At 43.2% G+C, this 20,857-nt stretch overlaps 2 protein-coding genes across 4 annotated transcripts in view; one reads left to right on the top strand and one right to left on the bottom strand.

The window, feature by feature from the left end:
* LOC115582649 (neuronal acetylcholine receptor subunit alpha-7-like) overlaps positions 1–20,857 on the top strand; it is a 62,447-nt gene that overhangs the window by 4,451 nt on the left and 37,139 nt on the right. The window contains exon 2 of the mRNA XM_030418730.1: positions 8,453–8,592. Within this exon, the coding sequence (XP_030274590.1) occupies positions 8,453–8,592 (140 nt within the window). The remainder of the gene's footprint in view (positions 1–8,452; positions 8,593–20,857) is intronic.
* LOC115582633 (cingulin-like) lies at positions 13,623–18,485 on the bottom strand. 3 transcript variants are annotated; one of them, XR_003984202.1, is made up of 3 exons: positions 15,449–18,485; positions 14,355–14,694; positions 13,623–14,229 (listed from the first exon to the last, which is right to left on the bottom strand). XR_003984202.1 is itself a non-coding variant. In XM_030418705.1 (2 exons), the coding sequence occupies exons 1-2, from the start codon at positions 18,445–18,447 to the stop codon at positions 14,685–14,687; spliced, it is 3,009 nt and encodes a 1,002-aa protein (XP_030274565.1). In that variant the 5' UTR covers positions 18,448–18,485; the 3' UTR covers positions 13,623–14,684. The 3 variants fall into 3 exon arrangements, 2 of the variants coding, with proteins under 2 accessions (XP_030274565.1, XP_030274578.1); XM_030418705.1 differs by having other exon boundaries at positions 13,623–14,694; XM_030418718.1 differs by lacking the exons at positions 13,623–14,229; positions 14,355–14,694 and having other exon boundaries at positions 15,289–16,319; positions 16,641–18,485.

Genomic DNA, 20,857 nt, shown 5'->3' on the forward strand with positions numbered 1-20,857 from the left:
CGCTCACCAGGCGGGAACGTGAGAGTTGATCTGACTGCTACCTTTTGCAGGTGACAGAGGAAAGTTGTCTTTCTTTGGCTGACACAACCCAACCAATATGACTGGGAAAACAACCAAATTGGCTTTAGCTGGTTGGGAATGGTTGTGTTTCAGTAACCAGGCTTCTTTTGACTCGCCTTAGCTTCAGCTGTTTGCCCATGTTGAATTAAAATGGGGTTATGCAGAGATAGAGACTGAATCAGCCACCACTCTGAGCATTATGAAACCTGCCGTCACGAAGACTCCATCCATGTTTTGGCACATTCTATGGCTGCAAACTGGAGGCATGGAGTTTGAAAGACATGGACAAACATGCTGTTCAATTATACAATTGCATTGTAAAATCCAGTGTTTTTTTTTGGAGACTGACTATGCCCTCCAGTCTACCATTTTGTGACTCACTAAACGTGATCTGAGGCTGCCGTTACAAAACTGTCTGATAACTCCCAAAATTGCAGTCAGTCAAATAGATCCACCAATCAGAAAGGCCTGTCTTGAATTTCACTGAATGTGAGATTTGAGTTGGATTCATACCTGGGAATACTGCATGTCAAACCTGTGGCAGGCTTTGTCTCACTGATTTGTAACACCTGTGAGTGTCAACGTCTGTGGCAGGGAAAATGAGCGCACCACACCAAGTCTGTAAAAATGATTTTGAAGGCCGCGAGTACTTTCAAGGGTGAACGACTCATGAAGTGAATTGCCTGTGTGTCTACGGCTGCATCCTCCCAGCAATAAAAGAAACCCTTTATATTTCTGCACATTATAACTGAGCTTTAATGATTGAGGATTGAATGAGGCCCCCAGTGAGCTCTGAAATGGAAATATGAGAGGTCAGTAATGCGATGAGGGAGATATACGGTAGCTATTTGAAATTGATAGATGCCTTCGGGCTACATAGGGGATCTGTCTGTATTGGTATGTTCTGCGTATCTGTTGGGGCTGAGGATCATGCAGCAAATCAGTGAGTGCTGGGTTTATTGCTGAAAATTGAAAAAAGAAATAACAACAGTCACAATGTGGGTACAGAAAGAGAGGGTAGAAGTGGAATAAAACATGGGATGTGGGTAATAACGGATATTAAGCTGAACAATCACATTCTTTAAACTGTATGAGAGTGATGCTGCAGCCAGTGGCCAAGAGGTGAAAGACTGTGCACAAGCAGTGATGGTGCATGGCTGCATTGATAACTTTTTAATTCTTAATTTCCAAACACAGTGCGTCGATGTTTCTAATGCCGAACTGGGTAAATCAGCAGGGTAGAGTTGAAGAAGAATACAATCTTACTTGCAGGTCTACCAGAGCTGGCCAGATGATTGGATCTAAACAGAAAATACATGCTTGAGTTCATCCATTATAAATGTTTCAATTGAGGTGAATGGAATGTGAATGGAGCCCCATCCATCAATTATCTATAACCGACAACCTTTGGAGGGTCAGGGGTGGCTGGAGCCCATCCCAGCTGACGTTGGGCCAGAGGTGGGTTACACACCGGGAAGGTTGACAGTTCATCAGAGGGCAGACACATAAACAAACCATTCATGCTCACATTTGTTCTGCAGACCATGAATTATGCACTTGTTGCACATGACTGCCTTATAAAAGTTTGAAATGTGTTTCTGAATGTGGTTAGAAAATACAACAAATACAATTTCCTGTATTTGTGTTGCATTTCAGTAGAGCTGCAAAAATCAGTCGATAAGCAATGAACAGAAAATTAACCCATTGAGTCATTTGTCAGGAAAACATTGCCAAATATTACCTGTTAACATTCTTGATTTGATGTCTGCTGTTTGCCTTTGTCCTACATTTTTAATAAACTGAACACTTTTGCTTTTTTGTTGGATGGAGAAAAGAATACGTTTGATTACAACACCTAAAGCGCTGGGACATCATGGCGGACATTTTTCTTTTCTGACCACACCACAATATTTTAGGGACACTGAACACAACATCTGGTCTAATTGCATGGTAAGAAAAGATACTGTTACCACCCATTTGATTCATATTTCACTGGTTTTAAAAAAAGCATTGTAAGCGTTCCTCTGCAGTGTTTTACCTCTTGCTCAACTGGAAATGTTAATTTTCATGTTTTTGTAATCGTGCTGTGTTCATTTCCAGCACAGTTGCGCCTTTACAGCTGCCCTTGACAACCACAGCCTCACGAACATCGTCCTTTAGAACAATAAAGATAAAATAAAAGTTTATTTGAGGAGTTTAATTCACACGTTACAGCACTACAAGAAGAGCTACACAATTTAAAATGAATAAATTAAACAAAATAACTATTAACGAGTCCTGCGATGAACTGGCGACTCATCCAGGGTGAACCCTGGCCTACGCCCATGGAGTGAAACTGGATTTGGCCCCAGTGAGCCCCGCAACCCCCCAGGGGGGAAAAAGCGGCAACATCCCGCGACCCTCAAGGATAAGCGGAAAAGAAAACGGAACGGAACGGAACTATTAACGAAACACATTTAGGAGCTAAATATTTATACTCCTGTTGTGAAACACCACCAGCACGCAGGAGTGGAGAATTTTGTTTATTGATCGACCAATAAGATGATGCTGCACACAGACACACACACACACACACACACACACACACATACACACACACACACACACACACACACACACACACACACACACACACACACACACACCAAAAGACTCAAGGCGGTGTGAGGGCAGGAGCGTGCAGATAGACTGCAGTAGCTGCCATCAGGCCTGCACAACATAATGAGGCAGTAATCCGGTCCTCCTTAAAACCTCTTGTGACCTCCTTTAACATGGTAGGTCACACTGTCTGCCAAGTACAGTGCACTGGGATAGTAAACTGATGCTGAACAAGGGATAAGCTATTTGCTCTTATCGGTCGCAACAATCTCGTAACAGAGCTTGTTCTTGTAGCCTGCCGTGACAACGGAGGCTTTTTCTTTATGCGTTTCAATGACCCATTTAATCATCTGTACATCTGTCTGCCGCTCCATTCACACGTATATTCATTCACATCTATCATACAACAGAACTGAACGTATAAAAAAAGCGAGGACAGGTGGGTTTATTTGTAAAGCACCAGCGAGGCCCTACAAAGTGCTTTACATAGACATGAAAGACTTTCATTTGTCTCGTCTGTCGATGATTGTAACAAGAACAGGGTTAGGAAATGTCTCCTCTTGTGAAACCACAAAGAAAACAAGAGACGGAAAGACTTTCTCCACTTGTGCATGAAAAACTATTTATAACACTATTTGTAAAAAAAAATAAAAAAAAATAGTTAGTATAGTACAATACAATACCTATAACAGATTGTGACCCCAGTGTCATTTTTTTCTTCTTTTTTTTTCTCTGAGACTTCACTTCACTTTACATGGCTTGACCTTTAGAAAACAAAAACAAGCTCAGTAAGTCTTGTATTGATCCACTCAACATACAACTATGTTATTCAAAAAACAACTTTGGGTTTAATGTGACAAGTGAAAAAATACAAAAATGAAAAGGTGAATATTTACATTGATCAAATAAAATACAGAGTGATGTTGATCCTCAGATTTTCATCATAACCAGTTTATCAGTTCTATTTCATTTTCAGTCCAGGCTAAAGCTACCATCAGAATTCATAATAAAAATTAAATTAAAATCTTTAATAAGCTCCTCCTATGAAAATCAACCTTGTTAACCTCTCCACATGGTGTTTTTTTTATATTATACAAGACAGCAACAACTTTGCTGAACATTTTTGCTCTGACAAAAAAAAAAAAAAAAAAAAAAAAAAAATTTAGACCGCCAGGGTCACAAACCGAAGGAACAAATCCTGTCAACTTAAACTGCTGACATGGAGCATCACATTATGGGACACTGTGCAGCTCTCACAAACCTGACATGTTGCAAACCAGCGCCCGGCCTAATAACTCAGACACACTGCCTGAAGCCACTGTGTGGTGCAGTTCAGTCCACAGGACCTGTTGGCAGTTCAGTCTGTCCGAGGAGCTTTTATAAGATGTGTGTCTCTCTGCCCTTTTGGGATTCACAGATAAAATGGAAGCACTAGTCACATTGTCATTAAATTCACCCCCGGGTCACTGTCGTCTGCCTCCACCACCCCGACCATCACATTCTGTAACACCAACCTTGCTGATAACCAAAAAAACAAGAAAATGGAGAGGGTGCAGCTCTCTCCTGCCCCGCCGGACGAGACTGACAAGGCCAGCGAGGTCACAGAAAGTTTGCCTCATCGGTAAAAATAACTTTTCTGTTTACTACTGCACTTGCGCTCCATGCACGGGCTCTGTGTCCTCGCTGCAGCTGCCCAGAGTTCAAGTCCAACCTGTTCCCCTTTACTGCATGTCATTCCTCTCTCATCCTATTTCCTGTCAATCTCAAGCGGCCCTGTCAAATAAAGCCACGAAAGGCCAAAGCAAAAAGAAAGAAAAGAAAGTAAACAGCTTGTGGCAGTTAGGGAGAGACTTGCTGCACATAACAACTGCTGTTTATAGCAGCTAATGGCAATGGATGTGTATTACGCTCCCAGTGAACACAGGCAGGCTCGGATGGAACACAACACAGCCTCTGAGAAGAAGGAGGCCGGTGTGACAGTACTGGGTTCGGCTGGTTCTCTGGCTGGAGGGGCTGTGTGCTTAGTGCGACTGAATTGTCATGCTGCTGAGGAGCAGGCTCAGTGGCTGCATCATCACTAATTATACCCAACTACCGCATGTCTCACTCAGATGTAAGAAAACACCTAATATTATGGTAATGAATGGAAACAACAAACGTGGCTATTGTGAGTTCTCACGTTCGTGTTGGGGAATTTTCACTTTCTGTGCCATTCTTGTGCCACTAGCTTGCAAAAAGCTTTGGCGACACACCTGCCTAGCCTTGCTGGGGACGCCTGCACGCAGGCGTCCCCAACATAGGCAGACAGACAGGTTGCCTGTCTCATCAATTCATATAGGCTGAATAAGCTGACTGGATGCTGTAACAGCCGCAGTAACTGGATTTTTTATTTTTATTTGTCAGATCACTTGATGTATTGATTTCTGTTGAGATGTTCTACAAATAAAACTAAAATGCTTCTAGAACAACTAACCAGCTTTAAGAATACATACAACATTTTTTTGACATTGTTGGGCCTGATGCTGGCTTGTAGGTATAGGTATAGATATAGGGCAAGGCATATGTAATAAAAAATATGAATATTGATTTTATAATATAATATAATAATAGCAATAAACTATACTCATAAAGCTCACAGGCGGACATTAACATACACGGGTAAACAGGCATATAGAAGACAGGCGTATAAGATGTTAAACAAATTAATTAAAAAAACACACCGGTTAAGAGAAAGCTCTAAGATAAAATAAGGTTTTAGGTGCTGATTTTAAGGAAGACACAGACTTAGCTTATCTGAGACCTTCTGACAGTAAATTCCAAAATTTATGGACAGCGAGGGTGTGATTGCCCGTTGTAACAAGGCCAAATTCAGTAAAAGACAGACGGATCCTGCCAGAGGATCTCAAACAGTGATCAGGCTTGTAAAAATTAAAAAGATCAAAAATGTAAGGTGGTGCCTGACCATGTAGCTTTAAAAACAAGCAATCTATTCTTAAAAATCAATTAAAATTAAATGGTAACCAATTACATGACAGCAGTTACAGGGCTATTTATTCCTGTCTTGCACTAGACTATGGCCACACTGTTATTTTTATTCCACCTTTAATATGGTTTGGTATGGTCTTATTTAGCTCATTTTTTATAATTTATGTTATGTTTATATTTTGTTTTACACTTTATATTGTGTCTCAATGCCGTATGCAAAACAGTTTGAATAACCTCATTGTGAAAGGTGCAGACAAATTGATCTGTCCTGCCTTACTGGAGTAGAAAGTACTGGTAGCGCATGTTTCTCTGCTGGAACCCTGGAAAACAAATCGTTCAGAAGTTATTGTACTCGACTGTACCATCTTCTGTCTTATGGGCAGTAGGTACAGGCCGTCACTACTTAAAAGAAATGAAAAATGACTGTAGTAAACAGATAATCTGTTGTAAACAATGGAAATACTCAGCTAGGAAACGGAGGGATTGACTTAACTAAATGTACTGCCGCAGTGTATCCCAGGTTGCCATCTATTCCCAGTTATGTTCATTTGCACAGTGGCTCTGTGACAGGGTTCCTCGCTGTTGAGCTCAACTCTGTTCAGCTTGTTTTCCCCCAGCTCGCTTCACTCCATCGACCCCTCAACACTTCCGCTGGCTGCCACTCTCACCCATTACGCAGATTCCCTGTCACGCCAAGATTTAGGGGTGCCTCATCCGACACTCGCCAACACCCTCCCATCCAAACACACAGGGAGCCGTCTTTGTTTGTTTTTGCCTCATTAGCTAATTAGTCATCCACTCAGTCACTGTGGGCGCGCTCGCGTCTTGGCTGTCACTCGGTAATTGCTGAAATATGTTGAGACAACATCTAATTTGGACAAGGGTCGTTGGGGAGAACGCAGGCTGAGACCTTTTCAGTTCTGGCTGAGATGAGACACTGAAGGATGAGGGAGTCTGGAGATTTGAAACATTGTGCCTGTGGCGACCTTGACATGAGACTAAAAGCCAATGTGTTTGGAATATTTTTGTGATTATGGCGTCCCTTAAATGATTCTGATGGACAGGAAAATGAGACGATCTTGATGCAGTTAGCATTTAAAAAAATAAAATGTTCTCCTTTAAGTCCTCCTCTTTAGCATGTAAAAGCATTATATGGGCTAATAACGTTATGGCTTTAAGCACATATACGGACATTTTAAGTCTTTATTAATATTATTATTTTTTACCATCTTCATCAGTCTGTCCCGATCCCAACCGACATGTCTTTAGAAATACAGTTATAAATACTGACATTTGCCTATAACTACATTATAATGGGTTTATAATGCTGGACTGTATTGACATGATTGTAAATAAGATGGGGGGTTCTTTTCCCATATGGAGTGGATAAAGGAGCGGCTAAGGTTAAATGTTGGGCGACAGGTGGTTACATCTTGAGACTCGAAGCGGCAGTTTGGACCACTGCCTCAATAGCTTGGATCAAAATATGCAAGCAACACAGGACAATGTTGCATGCTGTCACAGACAGATTTGCATCAGACCAGTCAGTGCCATGTTGGCAGGAACCATTGTCGGTACCTTCCAAAACTGTTGAATTACTGTTGGAAAATAAATCCGTGCTGTCGTCGGGCAGCACTTGGGTTAGGGTTTGGTTGGCTGGAAATAGGTTTGGAAACAGAAAGTGGTTTCCCCCCCAACCACACCTTCTCTCTATGTGAAAGTAGCAAAATACCATTTAGTTTTGTGTAAAACCGCTCAGGGAACTACACCATCTCGCAGAAAAAGTATTTAAGAAGATGAAAATGGCAACCAGGTCCAAGCCTGGTCATGTTGACAGCTGCTGTTACACGAAAGGAGAGTTAGTCAGTTTTATGAGCTAGCTTACTGTATATACAAGACCGTCTTACAAGGTTTTGGTTATGGGTTTTCTGGGAGCGTTTAACGAGACCACATCACTCACGTGACCGGTGGGTCTTCAGTCTTTCTAATGACACATTTTCACTTACACTTCATCAGTTTTGTGACATCTACGACTTTATCGAGTAGAAAAATGAACTTTTAAATTGACAAACAACGTATATATAATTCATGGCACAATTCAGACAGGATCAAAACATTATTTTTCTCTCCATATTATTTTTCTGAGGGTCGAGGCAAGGTTCCATGATGGTCTACCGGAAGGGGAGGGAATTCTAGTCCAGCACCTATCTTCAGGACTCTCTAGGTTTTCCTTTGCATCAGGGACTGAGCTATAATATCCATTCCCGTTGAAGATGGATGCCTCAGTGTTCAATCTAACCCTCTTGATGAGGCCTAATGACACTGGAGAGATAAAATGAAGGCACAGTCAACACAATTAAAGATTCACTGAGTTAATGATGTGCTTATTACGTCCACCGTATCGCGACTTAATCAGGATTCCTTGAGGGATTTGGCGCGGTGTGAACTACGTTAGAAATAATTGCAATAATAACTTTGATTAGATTACAGACATTGATATGAGTGGGAGAATATTCTGAGTGTGTTTTATCAAAGTAGTGGGTTGATTGAGTCTTTGGAAGATGTGAACCTCCTGCGTTCTCTTCCTTTCTCCCCTGTTCTTTCCTCTTCCCTTTAACTCAAACCTCACACTCCACTATCTATAATTATTTTACTCTTTTTCTCCCTTCTCCGCTCTCTTACACCCCAAACGACTTCCATTCTTTCTCATTTTACTCTCTTTCATCCTTCACTTTGTCTCACTGATGCTTTCCCTCTTCCTCCGCCCTCCCTTATTTGCTCATTTTCCTTGTCCATCCTCTTCCTCCAGGCTGCCATGGCGGTGCGTACCAGAGGAAGCTGTACCGCGACCTCATGGTAAATTACAATCGGCTGGAAAGGCCTGTCCAAAACGACTCTGCGCCCATCGTGGTGGAACTTGGCCTCACGCTGCTACAAATCATTGACGTGGTGAGTGTGTGAGCCTGTTTGTGTGTCCTGGCAATGCGCGGAGGTAAAGAGAAAAGGTGAGTGTGTTGTGAAATGTGTTGTGGAAATCGACACAGTGCGCGCGAGAGAAAGTTATGCCGAATGCTCTTTGTCGAACTTTTGGCACTTGGGACTTTTTCCAGGATTTTTTTGTTTTGTTTATGCTCAAGCTATTCCGTCTGCTTTATCTGCAGCGACTGTGGCGCATACTAATTCACTTACTTGCGCTTGCTGCACTTTATCTTCCTCTGAAAACTGTTACTCCAACCAGTGGAGCCCAGCCCCCGACCAAGTGAGAACATTCACCTTTGAAAGAGCGAGTTCTTTGTTTCACCCCCTCGATCCTTTTTCATTTGGTGGCACTGCGGGCCCTTTCTTTCCGTTCTTTCATCCAACAAGAAGATTCAGTCTCAGTGTTGAGATGTGCTCCGTCACATCTTTTCCCCTCTCACTCTCCCTCCCCATTACACATTTTTTTTTCTCCATTCTGAGCACAACTTCGGTCATTATGTGTCATCTTTAAAGTAATAGTTTAACATCTTGGGAAATGTGCTTATTTGCGTTCCCGCTGACAGTTAGATGAGAGCCCTAAATACCACTTTCACATCCGCATTGTTTTTCTCAATTGCTATCCTCAGCATACGCGTCGTGTATTTTCTCAATAGACGTGATGTTGAGTTGTCCCTGGATCAACACTCCTCACACACGATTTCAATGAAACTCACACACAACAATACAAACGGTACATCTAAGTCCTGGATGCGTTTCAAACTTGCCTCAGACAACACACTCAAGATGCTGAAAGTCGACATGATCTCACTCCCAGCTCCTCAAATATGACAGGTCAGTGGCCTTAAACTCCAAACTGTGAGTCTGTACCTGTCCCTTTAGCATCAGTTTTGCACTTGAAGGGCTCCATGGTCAAGTTAGGGGCAATACTACTTGCAAATTTGGTTAGATTTTCAAAATAAAGCTGACACACTGTCATGTTGTAAAATGGTTGCAGTTTGCTTGAGTTTAGGCACAAAGAGCACTTGGTTAGGTTTCTGTAAACATCCTACCTTCTGTTAAAATAACATTCAATCAGGTGACTTAGGTAACGCATGTAACATCATTTATGCAAGCTGAATTACTTGTGCAACATTACTTCAATGTTGTCACTTTGTCACACATTGTTTGTGAACCCTGGTCCTCTAGGGGAAGTGCTGTGTATGACCCATCCAACCACCACCTGACTGGGACTTACAAGGCCAGAGGGAAGCTTACAAAAATGACACTATCGGGCGTCAAACATAGAAGCGTAGGGCTTCTGACTGGGCGGCTGTAATAATGAGAAATGGGAAAGGGCTGCAAAATCACAGGCAACATGACTGTTAGTTACACACTGCAAGGATTCACTCAGAAATCATTTGTAAAATCACACCGCTGACTATCCAGATATAGCTTTCAAGAACACCCCTTCAAGAGAAATTCAGAACACTCGTCTTGACAGAGATCATTTTTGTTGTAAAACCCCACTTTAAAAAATAAAAAAAAAACCTGTATACATGTAGACAGGGGCTAGATGAGCACATGGTGCAGCCAGTGAAGGGCTATATTCGTGCGGAGTGTTTTTCAAAAAAGTTCCAATAAATCTGGATCTGCTGCTCTCATGCCCGGTGTAGCCAGTTTCATTGATTGCGGTGGAAGCGCTGTGTTGCAGCAGCTGCTCTGTGAACGCTCTGCCATACGTTAAGTGTTAATTGTAGCCAGCCTGTTAGATTCCCAGAAGTCACCCAGCCAAGAAAAAGTCGAGCCCGTAAAACCACAACCTGGCATTTTTACACTTTGTTATTGTACATGTTAAAATGAGAATCAGTGAGCTAGAAGAAACTATTCCTTTAAGCACTTTTTGTTCACTCACAAAACTGAACACAGCAGGCCATCAAGGTATTTTCTGCTTTGAGGGGTTAGGGTTTGGAAAATCTATGCCTGTAACATCTGAAGTGATTTCTCAAGAGAAAAGCTTTGTTCAAAAAAGCTGTTTTAAATCCACTAACACACACACACACACACACACACACAACACACACAAACATACCCAAAAATTCAGAAACCCCATTTAGCTCAATGAGGCCCTAGCCTCCCTTCACTCTTTTTCATGTCAAACTCCTAAATTGACACTTCTGTGGTTTGGGCAGATTTTCTGTCACATCTCATTTGACGTATTATTCTTAGTGCGTCATCGTGTCTTTCCTCCTGCTCCCCTAACTTGTGCACCTTTCCTCTCTCAACCCACACATAACCCGGCTGCCTGTTAGCCCCGCCACACAGCCGAAGCACTCATCCAAAAAACCCAAGCCGACACTCCATCACATCCCTGAGCCTGCCCTGTCACAAGAAGTGTATGCAGTCTTCTCATGATAACTACATGGCTGGTATGAGCTGTACGCTCTTATGTACCTTATTCTATTATTAATACGGGCAACTTTTCTACAGCACATGTGAAAAAAAACCATTTGAATGTATTCTGAGAGCTTGCAAACAGCAGACTGGAGACAGTTGGGAGGCGAAGCAATCCCCTGGGAGAACATATGGCGCTTTGAACACAATGTGATGAGATGACTTAGCTCTTGTTCTGAAGGGCGCTTTAATATAAAACATTATTGACTTGGTGTTGATTGAAAATGTGCTTAAATTTTCGTTTTAGTGTCATTTGTTGAAAAGTTATTGCATGTTTTCATATATATAGTGTGTGTGTGTGTGTGTGTGTGTGTGTGTGTGGTTGTTAACTACACTGTTAGCTTACTCAATTCATTATGGATAACCTGGCAAGACCATGTAAATTAATGCTTACCGGGCAGTTGTAAATAATGTAAAGCAGGTTGTGTGCATGTGTGTAAGCGTGTGTGTGTATGTGTGTGGAATGTGGCCTTTGATTCGTCCATCTGCTCCTGGGCAACTGTCTCACCAGGAAACTGGGGCAGGTCGATGTCCACAAAATGGGTTCATCACCATGAATAATGACAGATACACAGACAGACGTGGACAGGACTGGTCACCATCCGCTATGTAAAGAGACATCATGTTCCTTATGTTGCTTACAAAGAAAGTACATTTTAGTACTTAGTTATTGTACTGAAGTACAAATTTAAGGGTATGTGTGCTATACTTCAGCAATATTACCCGAGAGGGTGTGCTTTAACCTCATTTGAGCACGAATGACGTTAAAGCACACCCTCGATTATACAACTAATACCAACAAAAATGAAATGTATAATCAAAATATATCCATGTTGATGGACAATTTGCTCTCAAATTTGAAAGGTTTTTGCGAGTGTGCGTCGCGTTTCCATGGACACACATGGGGTCTGACTAATAACTGAAACAAAATCAGTCACCTCAGTAGACTCATGTGTGTAATGGAACGTAGTTTACCACTCCAGCAAATAATCCAAACCTTAGTAACGACCTAGCAACAGAAAGGATTTTCTAGTCCCAGATAATGAACTCTGAGCTGACGTTAATGTTTTATCGCGGTCTCGAAATTTCCTGAACTAAATCAAGACTGCACAGATAAACAGAAAATGCGTATTTTTATCGCCCAAGTTATAGCAAAGATGTTGATATTTTTTCTTTTATATTTTTTATAAAATGTTTTCACCACGGTCACAATAGTGTCTCTCACACTGAGGGGAAAATATTAAATAAAATAATCGCCGGGGCGTTTATTTGTTTCAATCACTTAACAGAACAGGCGGCAATTTGGGACAGGCATTATTCCTTCCTCTCAAAAATCCAGGATGAAAATGTCACAAACTTCGCCAGCTCCTCGGTGAATTCTCCAGCATCCTGCTGGGCAATAGTTGTCTTCTGCAAGTGAAGTTGTTGCGGCAGAGGAAACGATTCAGCCAACCAGCACTCACAGATAACTCCTCATCTCTGCTGTGACTCACGGTGGCGTACATTTGTTTCACAGAAAAAATAAATAAAAGCTGCATTTTATGGTTTCTCCTTCTACTCCAATTGTTAAGGAGAATCCTGCAATGCTGTTTGGCTGCGAAGCTCCAGAAATGTTTTGTGGAATATTTTCTTTCCATCTGCATGGGGGTGAGTGGATGCTGGGTGAACTTTTCCTTTAATGCCGCCATTCCTGTCCATTAGGCAACAGCCAGTTCCGAGCCAGTTAGCAGGGTATGGCACTTGGGATACCAGTGCTATCAAGACAATATGGTTCAAGCTAATATCAATTTTCTTGCCTATTAGGCCATTTTATTTTGAGAAATTATAATAAACCATTTGCTCAATCAATCCAAAAGACTAAATCTTAATTTCCAGTCACTGCCTGGATGCTAATTTAATGGCAATTGCTCAGAGCCATGAAATAGTTCTGCTAATTTTAAGAGGTGAAGAGGTGCTGGTGGGTGGATTCCTTTACCTTTGGACAGACCAGGGCTGGCTGTTTCCCTGTTTCCAGTCGCTAATGCTACGCTAAATTATCCAGCAGCTGTGAAATTACATACAACTTGAAGTATCCAAAGTAAAAGCACGGGTTCTGCAGACAAATGACCTCTGCGTAGTTCAAGCTTTATAACAAACATTTAATGCTCAAGAACAACTGACAAACATGACATTATTATCATAACTGATTTTTATTTGTATTTTTTATGCACTTTTTAAGGCTATTTATTTTATTCTATTTAATTTTTCATGCAATTCTTTTTGTTATGCCCAAACTTCAAGATGATGGATCACGTTGCCTCAGTGGGCTTTACAATCTGTACAGTGAACAACATCCTCTGTCCTTAGACCCTCGATTCGAGTGAGGAAAAACTTCACATGTTGATGGAAAAAAAAACAAAAAGCCTTTTAACAGGGTAAAAAAAAACAATGGAAGAAACCTCAGGAAGAGCCACAGAGGAGGGATCCCTCTTCCAGGACGGACAGACATGCAATAGATGTTGCGTGTACAGAAAAGAGCACACAGCTTGACACAGCTTGCAGCTTGTGGGAAAAGAAAAGAAAAACAAAGGTTAGAGAAATGCAATATTGATCAATATAAACAGAGAGAGGTGTGTCTTATTCATCCTCCGACTCCTGCTCCTTTCCTGCAGCATCTTCTTGAGACTTCTGACTTTTCCTCCTGCCACTCCACCAGACGACCTCAGAACAACCTTGAAAGGACATGAGAAGAAGCCTCGGGAAAGGCAATTCAGAGAGAGATCCCCTTTCCTTGGACGGCTGGGTCTCTGCGCATTTGTTCTTGTGTGTTTGTGACACACAGTGATAGTTTCACACACCTGAACTAATTTAACTTTTTTCTTTTAATTCAAGAATTTCTTCTTCAATTAAAGTAGGCTAACCGGAGCACCCGGAGAAAACCAGTTGTCGCTCAGGGAGAACAAATGCGCGTGTTTAAGTCAGCTCCTGAGCGTGGATCAGGCCACTAGAGGAACCTTCTGAACTATTTCTTCCTTGTCTCCTCTCTTTGCTCATGAGATCTTCCAGCTGGGTCTCCATGGAGCTTCCATCTCCTCCCACTCCTGCTCCTTTTCCTGCAGTATCTTTTTGAGACCCTCTGTGGTCTGAATGAGGGATGACTTTTCCTCCTGCCACTCCACCAGACGACCTCAGAACAACCTTGAAAGGACATGAGAAGAAGCATCGGGAAAGGCAATTCAGAGAGAGATCCCCTTTCCTTGGCGGCTGGGTCTCTGCACATTTGTTCTTGTGTGTTTGTGACACACAGTGATAGTTTCACACACCTGAACTAATTTAACTTTTTTCTTTTAATTCAAGAATTTCTTCTTCAATTAAAGTAGGCTAACCGGAGCACCCGGAGAAAACCAATTGTCGCTCAGGGAAAACAAATACGCGTGTTTAAGTCAGCTCTTGAGCGTGGCTCGGGCCACTAGAGGAACCTTCTGAACTATTTCTTCCTTGTCTCCTCTCTTTGCTCATGAGATCTTCCAGCTGGGTCTTCATGGAGCTTCCATCTCCTCCCACTCCTGCTCCTTTTCCTGCAGTATCTTTTTGAGACCCTCTGTGGTCTGAATGAGGGATGACTTTTCCTCCTGCCACTCCACCAGACGACCTCAGAACAACCTTGAAAGGACATGAGAAGAAGCCTCGGGAAAGGCAATTCAGAGAGAGATCCCCTTTCCTTGGACGGCTGGGTCTCTGCGCATTTGTTCTTGTGTGTTTGTGACACACAGTGATAGTTTCACACACGTGAACTAATTTAACTTTTTTCTTTTAATTCAAGAATTCCTTCTTCAATTAAAGTAGGCTAACCGGAGCACCCGGAGAAAACCAATTGTCGCTCAGGGAGAACAAATGCGCGTGTTTAAGTCAGCTCCTGAGCGTGGATCAGGCCACTAGAGGAACCTTCTGAACTATTTCTTCCTTGTCTCCTCTCTTTGCTCATGAGATCTTCCAGCTGGGTCTTCATGGAGCTTTCTTTCTCCTCCCACTCCTGCTCCTTTTCCTGCAGTATCTTTTTGAGACCACAGGAGGAAAAGTCATCACTTTTCCTCCTGCCACTCCACCAGACGACCTCAGAACAACCTTGAAAGGACATGAGAAGAAGCCTCGGGAAAGGCAATTCAGAGAGAGATCCCCTCTCCTTGGACGGCTGGGTCTCTGCGCATTTGTTCTTGTGTGTTTGTGACACACAGTGATAGTTTCACACACCTGAACTAATTTAACTTTTTTCTTTTAATTCAAGAATTTCTTCTTCAATTAAAGTAGGCTAACCAGAGCACCTGGAGAAAACCAATTGTCGCTCAGGGAGAACAAATGCGCGTGTTTGAGTCAGCTCCTGAGCGTGAATCAGGCCAAACAGAATAACCTTCTGTACCATTTCCTCTTTCTTTTCTTCTTGCTCATGAGATCTTCCAGCTGGGACTTCATGGAGCTTTCCATCTCCTCCCACTCCTTCTCCTTTTCCTGCAGCATCTTCTCGAGACCCTCTGTGGCCTGAATGAGGGATGTCTTTTCCTCCTGCCACTCCACCAGATGATTTTGGAGCTTCTTGTCAACATTCATCAGAGCAGCCGCGAGGGTTTTGTTCTCGTGGTTCTGCTCCTCCAGCTGATCCTCAAAGAGAACTCTAAATTTCTCTATCTCCGGCAGAGTGATTGTGTCCTGCTGCCAGCCAAGGCGCTCAGTCTCCAGGAGATCCTCTGCCTTTTTCAGGGCAGCTGAGATCTTCCTGGTTTCCTCTCTGTGCTCCTCAAGCTGGGCTTGATGGGAAGCCTGACATCTTTCCATAGCCTCTTTTGCTTCCTGTCTCATATCCTGAATGAGGGATGTCTTTTCCTCCTGCCACTCCACCTGACAACTCTCAAACTTCTGCTCAACATTCGTCAGAGCGGCTGCGAGGGTTTTGTTCTTGCATTTCTGTTCATCCAGCTGAACCTCACAGAACGCTCTAGATTCCTCTATCTCCCTCAGCAGGCAGTTTTTCTCCTTGTGCCAGTAGAAGCGCTCAGCCTTCAGACATTCCTCTACCCTGTGCAGCTCCGATTTGATCTGGCAGGTTTCCGCACTGTGATCATCCAGCAGGGTGAATGTGTCCTGCTGCCAGCGGTGGCGCTCAGAGTCCAGGCAATCCTCTGCCTTTTTCAGGGCAGCGGAGATCTTCCTGGTTTCCTCTCTGTGCTCCTCAAGCTGGGCTTGATGGGAAGCCTGACACCTTTCCACAGCCTCGTTTGCTTCCTGTTGCATATCTTGAATGAGGGATGTCTTTTCCTCCTGCCACTCCACCTGACAACTGTCACACTTCTGCTCAGCATTCATCAGAGCAGCCGCAAGAGTTGTATTCTTGTGGATCTGCACTTCCAGCTGATCCTCAAAGAGAGCTCTAGATGTGTCCATCTCCAGCAGAGAGATTTTATCATGCTGCCAGCCGAGGCGCTCAGTCTCCAGGAGATCCTCTGCCTTTTTCAGGGCAGCTGAGATCTTCCTGGTTTCCTCTCTGTGCTCCTCAAGTTGGGCTTGATGGGAAGCCTGACACCTTTCCACAGCCTCGTTTGCTTCCTGTTGCATATCCTGCACAGTGTTCTTGAGGCCTTCGGTCGTCTGAATGAGAGATGTCTTTTCCTCCTGCCACTCCAACTGACAACTCTCAAACTTCTGCTCAACATTCATCAGAGCAGCTGCGAGGGTTTTGTTCTGGCATTTCTGTTCATCCAGCTGAACCTCAGAGAGAGCTCTAGATTCCTCCATCTCCTTCAGCAGGGAGTCTTTCTCCTTCTGCCAGTTGAAGCACTCAACCTCCAGAAGGTCCTTTAACCTGCTCAGGTCAGACTGCATCTCATGGGTTTCCTCATGAAGTTCCTTCACCATGGTGATTGTGTCCTGCTGCCAGCCGAGGCGCCCAGTCTCCAGGAGATCCTCTGCCTTTTTCAGGGCAGCTGAGATCTTCCTTGTTTCCTCTCTGTGCTCCTCAAGCTGGGCTTGATGGGAAGCCTGACACCTTTCCACAGCCTCGTTTGCGTCCCGTTGCATATCTTGCACAGTGTTCTTGAGGCCTTCGGTCGTCTGAATGAGGGATGTCTTTTCCTCCTGCCACTCCAACTGACAACTCTCAAACTTCTGCTCAACATTAATCAGAGCAGTTGCGAGGGTTTTGTTCTTGCATTTCTGTTCATCCAGCTGAACCTCATAGAGAGCTCTAGATTCCTCCATCTCCTTCAGCAGGGAGTCTTTCTCCTTCTGCCAGTTGAAGCACTCAACCTCCAGAAGGTCCTTCGACCTGCTCAGGTCAGATAGCATCTGACGGGTTTCCTCACTAAGTTCCTCCACTATGTTGATGGTGTCCTGCTGCCAGTCGAGGCACTCAGTCTCCAGGAGATCCTCTGCCTTTTTCAGGGCAGCTGCGATCTTCCCGGTTTCCTCTCTGTGCTCCTCAAGCTGGGCTTGATGGGAAGCCTGACATCTTTCCATAGCCTCGTTTGCTTCCTGTCTCATATCCTGAATGAGGGATGTCTTTTCCTCCTGCCACTCCACCTGACAACTCTCAAACTTCTGCTCAACATTCATCAGAGCGGCTGCGAGGGTTTTTTTCTTGCATTCCTGTTCATCCAGCTGAACATCACAGAACGCTCTAGATTCCTCTATCTCCCTCAGCAGGCAGTTTTTCTCCTTGTGCCAGTAGTAGCGCTCAGCTTTCAGACATTCCTCTACCCTGTTCAGCTCGGATTTGATCTGGCAGGTTTCCGCACTGTGATCATCCAGCAGGGTGTCAGTGTCCTGCTGCCAGCGGTGGCGCTCAGTCTCCAGGAGATCCTCTGCCTTTTTCAGGGCAGCTGCGATCTTCCTGGTTTCCTCTCTGTGCTCCTCAAGCTGGGCTTGATGGGAAGCCTCTTTCTCTGACAGTTTTTCCAACAGCTTCTGAACCTCCATCCTCTCAAATACAAGATCAGTCTCTAGCTGTTCGGCTTTTGTGTGAGCCTCAAGCGCTGCTCCACTCAAGTGAAGGACTGTGTGTGTCTCTGAGACAGTTTGGAGCTCTGATTTCAGAGCCTTGAGCTCCTCTGACTTCAGATTCTCCAACCGTTTCTTCTTCTGCGATGTGTCTTGAAGGGTTTCGCTGTGGGAAGTCTGCTCCTCAGTCATCACCTCAGGTTCATCGCAGAGCAAGTCTTGGTGAGGTGACAACGAAGCATCTGAAGGCTGAGCCTTCTTGGATGTTTCCAGATTTTTCCTGTCTAGGCTGTTCATTAGTCTCTTTCTAATCCTAGCCCGAGTCCTTCCACTTCTTTGTTTTCTTCTGTTATTATCCTCAAAGTCTTCTCCCTCCTTGTTCATTTTCGATCTCGTGTCTGGTTCTGTGTTACTCTGTGTACGATCCATGTGATGGTCTTAGCAGAAATGGCAAATATGAAGTCGGGAACTCAGCTGAAAGCTTTTTTCAACATTCTAGAATGTATGTAATGACCGGGGCTTTGATGTGATGTGATGTGATGTGTGTGTCATACATTCTAGAATGTATGACATGACCGGGGCTTTGATGTGATGTGATGTGTGTGTCACACATTCTAGAATGTATGACATCACCGGGGCTTTGACGTGATGTGATGTGTGTGTCACACATTCTAGAATGTATGACATCACCGGGGCTTTGATGTGATGTGATGTGTGTGTCATAGAGGATTTCCTGCTCTGACATTCTTCTTTCTGTTGCCATAGCAACAATGACAATGTTTGTTTTGTTTTTAAAAAAAACTTGATGGCCATTTGTTCACAGTGTATATATTCAAAATGTTGAATTCATTTTTCTGAGTTGAGAAACTAATGCTGCATTCCATTTACCTCAGAAGTCGGAATTCAGAGCTGGGAATGACGTCACACCCGAGTTATCAGCGTTTCAGTTACAAAGTCGGAAAAAAGTAGCCAACAGCCAAAAACGGAAGAGGAAACAAGATGGCTACATCTGTTTTATAATTTGCATATACACATGAAAAATGTAAATTACACTATGACAGCATTTCCATATATATACATCTAACAATACAATGTATACAGCTGACTTATTGTGACAACAAATAGTAAAAAAGTGTTAATAAAAGGATATTACAGGAGCTTCTACTTACTGTTTACAACCGGGGCAGCCATCTTTAAATGTCAACTTGGGGGTTGTGTTGAATGTTCGACTTTCCGAGTCGGAAATCCGACCTCGGGGTTTGTTCCAGTTGAAAGCACCATAAATAAACAAACTCTCTTTGTTTTCATGTCTGAATTAACTAACTGACTTTAAATTACACTTATTGACGACTTCGATATGACAGAGAAATTCAATGGCACTCAATTTGAAAATCATTAAAGTTATGACTTATGACTTGTTTGTAACCATACCAGCATTTTCTAGCATCCACAAACCAGATTTGACTGTCTGCCTCGAGATTTACACATCTTGTTATCCCAATATTAACAGGCATGAACAACCAGTTGATGTTCAGGCAGATTGTTTAGAGAGAAGCTGCTGAAGCACATAGTGTAGAAACCATTATGGATACTGTGTCACCTGCGATGTTTACATCCTATAATTTGCTGTCAGCGCTTGTGTTTTAAGTGTTGTTTTCTAGTTCCCCCTCCTCCTCATCGAACACATGCCTCAAACACTAAAACCAGCGAGACCACCCTCAGAGAGGATATAATAATCACAGGCACGATGAGAAAGACCTTATTTAATGTACCACAATATACCGAACCCTGAAAGGGATGGCACAGTGTCATGCTGTTTAATCTGTTTATATGTGGCAAACCCTGCCACCTTTCTGGCTTATCACTCAGACCAAACTGAAAATGGAGTTGCACATGTAATACCGCATGTGATGACGATGTTGAAGATGTGCCAGCTGACATTTCACACTTGCATGATGACATACAATTGTAAATATAAATGAATGTGGTGTTTTTTGGTTTTTTTTAGGGCCCGAGCGAGGACCTATTGAATCTGCTAGGATTATTCTTCTATTTCTCAACATTGATCGCATTTTGGAAGCCAGAACATACCCCAAAACTCATCAAACTTGGCATATGTCACATTGGGTGAAAAATATGATTTCAATTTCATTGGTTGGGGGGTGTGGCCTGGGGACTCTCTAGTGCCCCCTGCTGTAAATCCCTGCAATGACATGCACATACATTTACGAAATTTGGTATGCATATGTATCATGACCAGACGCACAAAAAACGTCCGGGACCCTCTAAACCCTCAGTCCAACAGGAAATCGGCCATTTTGATTGTGGCCGCCATTTTGAAACATTTCCGTGCCCCATACTTTAACAAACTCCTACAGATTTAACACCACAGACTTTCACAGCCAGTCAGTCTCATCCTCACACCATGAAGATGACAATTTTTTTAGAAGCTTTCACCTACATCAAACATGGTGGGCGTGGTGATGTGCTCCATTTGATGCTTCGCCATAAACCATCAACTTCCTTATAACTTCAATATACAATTTCCCATCTACATCACACATGTATAGGGTGTCGCACTGAATACATCTATGCATCAATACTGTGTCATATCCATAGTGCCACCCACTGGACACAGGAAGTCAACAAACATCATCCGATTTACATGAGAGTTACTGCTTGTTTTCTCCACATCATACACTACAACATTACATGCAAGTAACAGATGAGCATGCACTCCGATGGCGCTGCAGCCCAATGTGCCTGGAGCGAGGGCCCGTTCATCGCTGTGATTCTCTCTCTGCCTCTTGTTCAGGCGTGCTGCTCTTTTGCACACCTC

This window comes from Sparus aurata, chromosome 1, assembly GCF_900880675.1.
Source record: "Sparus aurata chromosome 1, fSpaAur1.1, whole genome shotgun sequence".
NCBI lineage: Eukaryota > Metazoa > Chordata > Actinopteri > Spariformes > Sparidae > Sparus > Sparus aurata.

Excerpts from the sequence above, each read along its gene's own strand:
- LOC115582633 (XM_030418705.1), bottom strand. The coding sequence starts at position 18,447 with ATGGATCGTACACAGAGTAACACAGAACCAGACACGAGATCGAAAATG.